This window comes from Micromys minutus (assembly GCF_963924665.1).
Source record: "Micromys minutus genome assembly, chromosome: 9".
Classification (NCBI taxonomy): Eukaryota; Metazoa; Chordata; class Mammalia; order Rodentia; family Muridae; genus Micromys; species Micromys minutus.
In genome coordinates, this window is record NC_137978.1 from 9,768,301 (window position 1) to 9,780,851 (window position 12,551).

Consider the following 12,551-nt stretch of genomic DNA (forward strand, 5'->3'; position numbering starts at 1 on the left):
TTTGTCTATGTAATCTATCTGATCAAGCAACTATCAATTGTCTACCTATCTAACATTCTTTCTTCTAAACACATTATGAGGCTATGAGGCCTTCCCATATTTCTGTGAGAAAGAGTGATACAGAAACAGTTATCAAGAGGTGTTCTCTTTTTCCATCCTGTTCCCCCCATTTTTCACCATCTGTTTCTATCTACACTCTATGAGTAGCCAATCTTGTTTGTGTTTTCTAACTCAATTTTTCTATAGTTCTTTGGCACAAATGAGTTGGTTGGCACACGCTGATTTTCTTGTACTCCCCTGCACTCAACTTTACCTCATATATCTCAGAAGTACTTATTATTCTTATTTTTCCACAGAGGAATTAGGAGCTTGAGTAACCTGTGCAAAACCACACATCTACAAAGGAGTCAAGCTGGGCTGTACAACCAAGAATTTATGACTTCAAAAATCCAGACAGAGTAATCTCCATCAGGATTGCTCATCCATGCAATCTCTGTGTGGGAGTAGTTTCTCTGATTTTTCTTAAATCATTCTAAAACAAACTTAACAAATGTATTTTCAAAACCATCTGGGTGATTATCTTAAGCACTGCCAAACATTTGCATTGTTCATAAGCTCTGAAAATCATATGATTTCTGAAAATGAATGCCACTCATAAGTTAGAGGACTTACCTGGCTGTGGCCTTGGCTTGTAGTTCAGGAAAGGCAGGATGGCCCTGCACCATATGGTCTATCTAAATAACACAAAAGAGGTGGATCAATTTCGAAACGTCTTTATCCTGAAGGTATATACACAGTCACACAGACACAGACAGACAGACAGACAGACACACATGCTTTATTAAATCCTTTGTCCATAAAGAATCTAAGTACAAAACAACAACAACAACAAAAAGACATAAATACAAGTACAAATATATCAATTATTTTAAAAATGTAGCTTCTTTAGTGTAGGAGCCTTGGAATTCTTATACAAAATTTAGAAGGATGAGTAGCAGCAGATGGGACTTTTAATGCTAAGCTGGTCGTAGTAGGTAGACCCTGCCCTAGAAAACAGCTTGAGAAAGAATAGGTCAGTTAAGTGGGCAAGAGACTTGTTCGTGGAACAAACTAACCGTCTCTGGGTTACGTGGTCTCTCCTTCCTAATTTAGGCTGCCCTGCCACCTCTAAGCAGCCTAGAACTAACTGTGCCTTCCTAACGCAGTCTTTAAACAGGGAGAGAGTGAGATGACATGGTGATGACCAAGTCCCAGCACTGCACAGATGAGGTGCCAAGAGACTCCACCCTAACCCCAAACTGCAAAGTTGTTACAGGGGAAAGCAGGGACACTCTGCTAGGGCAGGAATGTCTGGATTGTTCAGATCTTATCTGGATTACTATGTCTAGGATTGAATTCCTAATCCCCCTGGTGGCTCTAAGTACAGCATGTAATATGCCTGGGAACAGCAATGCTTCTCAACACTTTTCTCTGCCTGCTCACTAATCTGTATATTTCTGAATGTTTACTCCAGTCTCCTGAAGTCTACAAAAACCATTTGCAAGGACTTATTTTCATTCAGTCTTGAACCCTTTTGGCCCCATAGAAACTGCCTGAGTGTTTTTCTTAAGAACCAGGGCTGTGAACAAAGGGAGCAACATTTTTGGAGACACAGGCCAGGTTTTGATTCTGCTCCTAACCGTTTTTGTGTTTTTGAAAGAATCACTAAGCAGCTCTGCACCCCAATATTCTTCTTCATAATCAGCTCTATTTTAAACAGTATTCCCAGGAAGAAAAGGTTGAGTGCTGGAATAACAGTAACTTCATATCACTACATCTTTAACTCATTTACCTCCATCAAACTGACCAAAAAATTATACATGCATTATTACATTACAGAGCTCTGAGGAAAATGCTGAGCTCCATTAAATACATGAAAAAACTGGGGCTTACAAACTGAAATTAGGAAACTAACTCGTCTTGGGTCACAGGGCCACATCTTGGACTCAGACTGTGGTCTCTAACAGCTAAAATTCTATTAGTAACTGCTATGCTGTATGGCCTAATAAACTTGTAGGTTGAATGAAAGTTAGTTCAGTCTATCAGGAGCAATTTTACAGAAATTCTTCAACATACCAAAGCCATTGGTTATTTTAAAAAGTCATGGAGTCTTGCAGTCTACATTTCCTCTAGGTCCAATTTTGGGCAGCTATAGAAAGGCATTTTCTACGTATCTATCAGATAATATTGTTTCTTCTAAACATCTTATAAGGCTATGAGGGCCCCCATGGTTCTGTGAGTCAGACAAAAACATTTATCCAGAGGTATTCTCTTTTTTCAATCCTGTTCCCAACCCCATTTTTAACCATCTGTTTCCTATCCACACCCTACGAGAAGCCAATCTTGTTTGTTTTCTTACAGGATAATAGGAGATGTAAAGATAAGCCAACTCTTTACATTTGATGCTAATTTTGTGGAAGCCACACTGGAGTCACAAATCGAATATTTAAATGAACTTCCAGTAAGATGTTAAGGTACTTTTATGGATGTTGTTACTTAATGTTAATTGAATGCTAAATATACTAGGAAATGTGCTTAGATTCTGAGGACAGTGAAATGTATACACAACATTCACAAAAGTTCATTAGCATAAAGTAGGGAACCAGTCTTTTGGTAATCACTAAAGAGGCATAGAGATGGAAAGACATAAGGATGTAACAAGGAAAGCAGTGGGTAGCCCACACAGCACATAAATATTAAAGCAGCATGGCATGAACGAGCCACGGGGTTGAGAGCATACATCCACACAGTGCTGTGTATTTCTTCTTGGCGTGGCTCACCACTGCTTGGTATTTCAATCTCTTTGTTCTAGGTACATCTGGCCACAGGATGTGTATATGTTAAATTAGGGGGAAATGGCATAAAGTTGGATTAATAAGGATAGCAGGAAAGGACAACAGGCCTTGAAAACATTTCAGGGAAGAACATATTTGGAAACAACAACAACAACAAAAAAACGGTAACCTATGTGCCAATGTACTGAGCACTCACTCCAACACTCCAGAAGACTTTCCTCATAGGGTCAACATTACAACTTAATGTTATATTCTTAATGTTATATTTAGCACACATAGATATGAATAGCACACATAGACTGTCTTTGCCAAGCACTTGCCCCATACAGTTTATTACAGTTTATCCCTGGGTCATACTCTGCTGCCATCTCCTTAGGTTTTTGCTCTAAGAGAAATAGCTGAGGAATGTTAGAAGGCTATGTCCTGAAAGGATGGGGAGGAAGACAAGAATAGATAGAGTAGGGGAGCTCAGGTCTTCTTCCAGTTGGTTTCCAGATGCAGTTAAGACAGGAAAGCCATCTTGCAGCAGACACGCTGGTATTAGTCCCTTATATAGTTAGAATCTGGGGAAATAGCTGTGGTATACAGTGTAATGCAGAGATCATGACACATGGTGGCATCTGGCTCATAGACAGACATTACTTGACATGCATTATGCTTTGAAAAAAATGGAGCAATATTTTTAAATGGGAGCATTCCTATAAAGTCCACATTTTGGCTTTGAGAATGACATGTAAAACACTAGAATCTCCCCCTCTTCCCCTGGTGAGAGTCAGCCAATTCATAGGAATAGCAACTCTCCACATAGCTCTGCCCTCTTGTTCCTCCAATACCAACATCAGACACCTTATCAATTCATATCACTGTAGAACGCATAACTTACTTATTGTCAAGAGTCTCTTCCCTGTGTCCACCTCTGCCAAGAGGGTGAATCTGAGTGTATGTTAAGGGCAAAAGAAATGTCCCTGCGGAATCAGAACTATTCCTTTGCCTCTAGGATAAGTTAATCATTGATATTACCTTTTAGCCCATGAGGCATTTGCATTTTGACATTTGATGTGGCAGATAGAAACCATAAAATGCAAGGAATCCTGAAACTGGAGTTTCAGACTGTCTTAAAGTCTGCTTTTGAAGAAAATAATCCCCATCTCTAATTATCTCTAGAAAACATTTATCATGGTAACATGACCAGTGGCCAAACACCCAAAATCACAAAAGGAAGGCCGACATTGAAGCATTAGTACTATTAACAAAGAATTCACAGGCAAGAACAACACACTGAAAATGGAAACCTGGCATTTTTGGATCTGTGTTTATTTAATCAAGAAAAAACTGTTTTACTTCCTTCCTATTAAACATAGTTCTTAGTATTACTTCTGAGAATATCTATGACATTTTCTTGTGGGAAAAGTAAAAGCATTATTAGACTCAGGGAGTGATTTATCATTTTCACAACTATTTTCTTGTAATTTGTATTATTAATCTGCATCATAAGTTTTTACAATCCCAATATACTGTGTGGTACTGAAGAATGAACCCAAGGCCTTTTCCATGCACTGAGCTCCCTACCACACCCTTGTTTTTGTTTATATTTTTTGAGGTAGAGTCTCATTATACAGTTCATGATAGACCTAATCTCATGATATTTCTGTTTTACCTTTGCAAGTGCTGTGATTACAGATATGTATGACCATGCCATCAATATTTTGTTTTCAATTTTGTGTTAGCTCTTTACTTCTCTTGACTCCTTATCAAGAAGGGAAAAACAAACAAACAAACAAACAAACAAACAAACAAAAACAAAAAGAAAAAACCTTGGTGTATATTGCCCTGAAGCTGTTCATATTTTAATGTTAATTCCACTTCCCCAAGAAGGGCTGCCTAGTCACATACTCATGAGGTGACTTCATCTTAACCTTCCCATTTTGATTAATAAAGTAAAGGAGAGGCAGTGACTGGCCAGGGTGAGGGAGGTGGACAGAGAGGATCAGATGTCAGAGGATGAGGGAGGAGCAAGGAAGCTCCAAGATGGAGATTCTGAAGGATCAATTAGTTCCAGGTGGGCTTAACTGGTGTTAAATAGCTATGAACATATAAGGATTTTATAGGTCTAATGTCACATATAGAAGTGCAGTTTTTATATTTGTCCATTTGATGTAATCTTGTTGTGTAGAGGGATTGTAAATTGAGAATTGAACATATAAACCTGCATGAAAGCTATCTGGCATTAGAGTTGTGTTTGTGTTGTGTTTGGAGGTAAATAAACACCCCGGGAAGACGGCAGTAACAGGCAGAGTAAAACTGGCAAGGGAAGGGAGTTCTGCAGACGAAGAGAGACCATGGCAGTGCTCAGAACGAGCAACAGAGGTGCAGGTGGCTCCCTATTAAAATTGGGCCAGAGGAGTGAGACCTTGGGGCCAATAAAGAGATATATCATTTTTATTTTTTAATATTTACTGCAACACCTTGGCTTTACCCAGACCCAAAATTGATGACAGAGGGAAAAACAAAATCAATTTTCTCCAGGGGCAGGTTAGCCAATTATAATTGATCAGACTGATCACATGTATACTCAAGCAATTCTAATTGGGTAGAATGGTGTGTGTCTGTGTGTGTGTGTGTGTGTGTGTGTGTGTGTATGACAGCAGTAGTTATAGAAGAATAAATCATTAAATTCTTTGGGAAGGAGGAATGAAAATTGTGGACGGAGGGGAGGGGAAGGGAGGGGAAATGATGTAAACAGTTCATTCATTCATAAAATTCTGAAGACGGGGGATTTAAAGAAACCTTGCTGCTGGGAGGAACCATGGATTCCACATGATAGTCTTTGGGAAAATATGAACATTGCTGAAAGATAATGATAACTATGTTTTGTTTTTCACAAATTACATAGAACAATTTTCATTAGGAAGTAGACAAATTCTGATGTAAACAAAAGTAGTTCCTTCACCAGCAAGCTGGAGATTTATGTATTTTTAGTTGTTAATTGGTTCAGTTTAACTTCTGATATATGGTTATTTTGTGCTGTTTGTCATTTTAAAAGCAGGATACAAGATAAATAAAAGTAATATTTTTTAAAAAAGGAAGCATTATGGCCAAATTCAAATACAGTCAATAGTGCTTATCGTTTTCTTAGACTCTACCCATGAACTGAGTGTTCTAGGCACAATGAATGAACACAGGGGTTCAGTGCAACCAAGATAGATGGAAGTTCTTCTCTCAGTACAATTTTTTCTATAAAGAGATGTAGTCAACACTGTAGGCTCTCCCTCCCAGGACAGCTGCTGATCATGAGGGCCAGGGAATCAGGTAAGTGATCTTCACTCCCCTCCCTATGTTCCAATTCTAATTTCCCAATCTTATACCCAACTTGTTACAGATCACTGCTGTTACCCCTGCTTGTTCTTTGACCCCATTGCTAGGGTCCTACAAAGACCTTTTTTCATAGCCTTCTTCCTGTCTCTTGAAGATCTCAGCATCCAAAGGCACTCTGTTCCTGGAAGCCCAATGGCCTGGAAATCAAGCAGGCAATCTCTTGTTTCTGTCTTCCAATTCCAACTCCCCAGTTTTGTTTCCAGCCCTGTAGCAGAACACCTGTAGTGGGCTGTCTTCCCTCTCTTCCTCCATTCCCTGGAGTCTCCACAGACATTCATGGCAGACCCACACATTTCTCCCTCACATGCACCCTTTCACTAACTAGCCTTACCACCCACCAAATTCCATCCCTACTTCTTCCTGTCAAATCCTTACCTAGACACATCTTCTATCTTGGTAGTGATATCTGTCAGGGACTCTTAAGCAAGGACTCTCAAATAGGAAACCCATACCCAGCACACTGTCTTAAGATCCAGGACGGCAACTAAAACCAAGGAATGGAAAACTATTTAATTTGCTTTCAATATTATTTGCTGAGGGGACTTTCTTTACTGGCCCAGTCTATTTGGACTGGCAGAATAGAAAGAAAAGTAAACCATGCTTTTTATACAGCTCTACAGAGCAGAGGCAAAGGGGCTTTGACAACAGAGGAGACAAAACCATTGTGATTTACTGATGGGGTAGATAGAACGAGAGGAGAAAAATTACCAGTCATAATTTTTTCCTAATTCATTTGGTTTTAAAAATTACAAACAATGGTAGGTCCTTAGTGACACAAACACAAAACATTGCAGCTCTGAAATGGCAGCTACTGCAGTCAGACAGACCAAGTCCTGACCTCTTCTGCCCACCTCCCATATACCCAATTCATTTTCTTCAATAACAGCAATACTGTTCTAGACCTTGACTTGGATTTTTTTAGGTATATTTCACATCTAATCCATCAAGCACTTCTTTTGAATTTACTGTGAGAACATATCCTAAACTGGATGTGTGTCCACTGCCAGCACGATCATCTGAGTTGACCTCCTGCAGTAGCTCATCCCGGGCCAGGGCTTCCATCCTCTGACTCCATCATCAATGGAAAACAGAGCAGGCCAGGGTTAAAATGACCCTTACAATCTCAGTCACAACATTTCACAGTCCGCTCTTTCCCATGGGACCTCTACTTAGGATAATAGTGAAAATCCTTACAGTGGCCAAAGATACAACTTCCTGCTTCTCGACTGAAATGCCTCTCTCTCTGTTAATATAATAACCTAAGGAAGCAACACTCTCAGTCTCAGTGCACATATGGCTCCTTTGGCCTGATATGTATTCTTTCCCTGGACTTCACATAACTAACTGCCTTTTCTTCCCCGTTTTTTTGTTCAAATATCACATAGTTAAAACTGTAAACTCTGGGCTGGTGAGATAGCTCAGCATGTAAAGGCACTTGTTGACAAGTTTGACAACCTGAATTAAATTCTTGAAACCCACATGGTAGAAGGGAAGAACCTCCAGAATTGCCTCTTTGATTTCAACATGTGCACTTTGGCACACATGCCCCATCCCCATGTGCACATCTAAGCACACATATGCTTGGACACACACACAAACACACACACACACACACACACACACACACACACACCAATATAATGAACGTAAAATAAAATAAAATTGTAAACTGGTCATCTGAACTCACAAGGGAACGTTTACCAATTAGAAAGACCTATAACGTAAACAACATGTGTTTATTCGTTTGTATCATCTATCTCCTTGTGTTAGAATAAGCACTTGAGAAAGGCTCACACTAGGCAGAAATGGCTGTTTGAGTCACTGTTATACCTCATCAATATCAATACCTTGGATATAGGAGCATGCAATAAATTCATCCTAAAGAGTTTAGATTCAATTCAAATTGAAGTTTGGACCAGTGCTGGAAAAACTACCTGCTGTGTTAAAGAGGGATCAGAGAGGAAAGATGGAGTGTTGTGGAGCCAGTTAGATGGCTGTGCAGAAGGAGCTAAGGGGGTTCACTGTTTTCACAGAGTTGGTTTGTATATGTAAGAAGTCACCACACTACACCATGTAAGATGGTGTAGACATGCCTGCATTTATCATAAACTGAAAAGTCAACACTGATAAACGAATATCTCACAGTTGCACAACCCGCCAACTGTATTTGCATCAAGATACTTGGATAGTATGCTACCATGTCTGACAGTAACTGTTTCTCAAAGGAGTCTACCAGAGAAGATAATATTCAGAAATGAAGCTCTCCAGTAGTGAGGGCCAATTATGGCAAAATTTGGTAGCAAATTGACTCTGATTTGTGACTTTCCACTTAAACTTAACTGTTGGTGTTTAGTCAGCTTTTCTTACATTTCTTTACCAGTAAAACTAAAATAGCAAGAAATGTATACATATACTGTGAAGACCAGAGAAAATGCCGAATCTTAATCGACATAAACACACCTTAATGGGCCAAGCACATTGGCATGTAACAGATCTTTAGTAAATCTGAGGTCCTATCTTTCCAGGAGGCTGCAGGTATATTACCAATTATTTCATGCACTATCATAAATTAAAGTTATTAGGTTTGTGCTCAGCTTTCTTATTTGATGATAGACTACTGGGGTGACCTCATTCTTGCCTGGCCTCCTGTGAAAGGGCCTTCTTTTCCTTTCACATGAGTAAATAAATGATCCTCATCTTGTGTGCAACTGTTACAGAAAGCCAGTGTCATTTTAGGGCAGCTCAACAACTGGTCTCTATCCTAACAATAAAAATCAACTCTAGTTAAGACAGAGAAAAGAAGCTGGAGGGCAAATGGACAGCCTCACTGACTGCTTAGATTGATACGCTGTGCAAAAAGACTATGCAAAGAACAAGTTTCTGGGCAGCTATTCTGGTGAATAAGAAAGCCCAGATCACAGCCTCCTGGGAACTTGGTGGTTCAACTAAATTTAGTCACCTCTGAGAAAGAAATGTGTGCCTTTCAAGTAAGAAATAAGTATCAGTAAAATTAAATGTGTGAAATAATAGGCAATAAATAATTAACTGTCAATAATTTTATGTATGTATATAAAGTATCTGCTTACTCAGTTATGTCCCTCTGACTACTCTCAACCTTTTTACTAAGGGTCATCTATGTCACCACTGGGTTGAAATTATTAAGTGGAGCCTGAGGAAATCACTAGCAGACACACAACTAAAGTCAATAGTCTTCTCTTTCTCTCTGAAACTATCTTGTAGTAGACAGTCCAGAAGTGGAGGGCAGGGTACCATGAGTCCTTCCTTCATCTATGCCTGGAGGCTGATGGGTCCATTGGCCTTTGGTGTGCAGACAACCACCAATGTTGAGAGTTTACGATTGTATATAGCAGTGAAGGAAGCTCTGAAGGCCCTTTTTCCTATCTGCTGACTACATTCTATCCACTTTGTCTTTCTTAATGTTTAATGTGCCTAAAATAGGATCTAAAACCCATTTGTTTAGGGTGGAGCATTCAACTGTGACTTATTCTCAGTACCTAATATAGCCATAAGTCTTGACATCCACTGTGGTAGCATAAGTCTAATTCGTAGTCGAATGAAGGTTCTGGAAGTTGCAGAGCCAGAAAAGATCCAGTGCTCTTAACCACTGAGCAGTCTCTTCAGCCCCAAAGATGACACTTTTAAGTTGGACTGTTTTTTTTTTTAGAGAAAAGCAAGTTTTATTTATTTTATTTATATATTTCTATTTTTATTTCATTAATTGAACAATTTTATTTTAAAAAACAGAGATAAATATACAGATTTTAAAAGCATTTTTGCATGAAAGTATATGAATACATTTTTGTCAGTACTTGATCTTTTTAAAGGTTGGATAGTATGCATTAAAATCTGACTACTTACAATGAGCATAAAGTACATGTAAAAGAACATGTAACCTGGAAATAGTCAAAGTTGTCTTGATGTGTAAAGATTAAGCACAATGATTTTTCTTTTTTTTTTTTTGGCCTTTGTTTTTCTTCAATTTCATATAGTCTGTGAGTTGTTTCTGGGTGTTCAGACCTTTCTGGGGTTAGTATCCAATTATCAGTGACTGCATATTATGTCTGTTCTTTTGTGACTGGGTTATCTCACTCAGGATGATATTCTCTAGATGCATCCATTTTCTTAAGAATTTCATTAAGTCGTTGTTTCTGATAGCTGAGTAGTACTCCATTGTGTAAATATACCACAATTTTTGTATCCATTCAACTACTGAAGGACATCTGGGTTCTTTCCAGCTTCTGGATAGTATAAATAGGGCTGCTATGAACATTGTGGTGCATGTGTGTTTGTTGTATGTTGGAGTGTCTTTGGGGTATATGCCCAGAAGTTGAATAACTGGGTCTTCAGGTAGTACTATGTCAAATATTCTGAGGAACTGCCAGACTGATTTCCAGAGTGGTTGTACCAGTTTACAACCCCACCAATAGTGGAGAAGTGTTCCTCTTTCTCTGCATTCTCGCCAGCATCTGCTGTCATCTGAATTTTTGATCTTAGCCATTCTGATTGGTGTGAGGTGGAATCTCAGGGTTGTTTTGATTTGCATTTCCCTTATGACTAGGGATGTGGAGCATTTCTTCAGGTGCTTTTCAGCCATTCAATATTCCTCAATTGAGAACTTTTTGTTTAGCTCTGTACCCCATTTTTAATAGGATTGTTTGATTCTCTGGTGTCTGACTTCTTGAGTACTTTGTATATCTTGAATATTAGGCCTCTATCAGATGTGGGGTTGGTAAAGATCTTTTCCCACTCTGTTGGCTGTTGTTTTGTTTTCTTGACACTGTCCTTAGCCTTACAGAAACTTTGCAATCTCATTAAGTCCCATTTTTCGATATTTGACCTTAGAGCATGAACCATTAGTGTTCTGTTCAGGAAATTTTCTCCTGTGCCTATGTGTTCTAAGGTTTTCCCTATTTTCTCTTCTAATAGTTTCAGTGTACCTGGTTAAATGTGGAGATTTTTGATCTACTTGCACTTGAGCTTTATACAAGGAGATAAAAAAGAGTCTATTTTCATTCTTCTGCATGCTGAGTGCCAGTTGGACCAACACCATTTGTTGAAGAGCCTGTCTTTTCCAATAGAGTGTTAACATCTCCTTTGTCAAAAATCAGGTGACCATATATGTGAGGGTCCATTTCTGGATCTTCTATTCTATTGTATTGATCCACATGCCTATCTCTGTACGAGTACCATGCAGTTTTTAATACAATTGCCTTGTAATATAGCTTGACGTCGGGGATGGTGATTCCTGCCGATGTTTTCTTGTTGTTGAGGATGGATTTTGCTATTCTAGGTCTTTTGTTATTCCAGATGAAATTGCACACTGTTCTTTCCACCTTTATGAAGAATTGGTTTGGAATTTGGATGGGGGATTGCATTGAATCTGTAGATTGCTTTTGGTAAGATGGACACTTTTACAATGTTTATCCTTACAATCCATTAACATGGGAGATCTTTCCATTTTCTGAGATCTTCCTCGATTTCCTTCTTCAGAGATTTGAAGTTCTTGTCATACAGGTCCTTCACTTGCTTAGTTAGAGTCACACCAAGGTATTTCATATAGTTTTTGACTATTGTGAAGGGTATCTTTTCCCTAATTTCTTTATCCACATGTTTTTCCTTTGAGTATAAAAACACTACTGATTTTTTGAGTTAATTTTATATCTAGCCACTTTGCAGATGTTATTTATCAGCTGTGAAAGTTCACTTGGGGAATTTTTGGTGTCACATACATACACTAACATGTCATCTGCAAACAGTGATGTTTTTACTTCTTCTTTTCCAATTTGTATCCTTTTGATTTCCTTTTGCTGTCTAATTGCTCTGGCCAGAACTTCCAGTACTATGTTGAATAGGTAGGAGGAGAGTGGGCAGCCTTGTCTAGTCCCTGATTTTGAAGGGATTGCTTCAAGTTTCTCACCTTTAAGTTTGATGTTGGCTATTGGTTTGCTGTATATTGCTTTTATTATGTTTAGGTATGGGCCTTGGATTCCTATTCTTTCCAAGACTTTTAACATGAAGGGGTGTTGAATTTTGTCAAATGCTTTCTCAGCATCTAGTGAGATGACCATGTGGTTTTTTTCTTTGAGTTTGTTTCTATGGAGGATTACATTGATGGATTTCCGTACATTAAACCATCCCTGCATCCCAGGTATGAAGCCTACTTGATCATAGTGAATAATCGATTTGAAATGTTCTTGGATTTTGTTTGCAAGGATTTTGTTGAGTATTTTGCATCAATGTTCATAAGTGAGATTGGTCTGAAGTTCTCTTTCCTTGTAGGGTCTTTGTGTGGTTAAGGAATTAGGGTTATTGTAGCCTCAA

General features: G+C 38.7%; 1 protein-coding gene across 4 annotated transcripts in view; it reads right to left on the reverse strand.

The window, feature by feature from the left end:
- Positions 1 to 12,551, reverse strand: part of FGGY (FGGY carbohydrate kinase domain containing) — a 358,793-nt gene that overhangs the window by 106,329 nt on the left and 239,913 nt on the right. For all 4 annotated transcript variants that reach the window (XM_080921783.1, XM_080921785.1, XM_080921784.1 and 1 more), the window contains one exon: positions 673 to 734. In XM_080921783.1, coding sequence (XP_080777909.1) covers positions 673 to 734 — 62 coding nt within the window. The remainder of the gene's footprint in view (positions 1 to 672; positions 735 to 12,551) is intronic.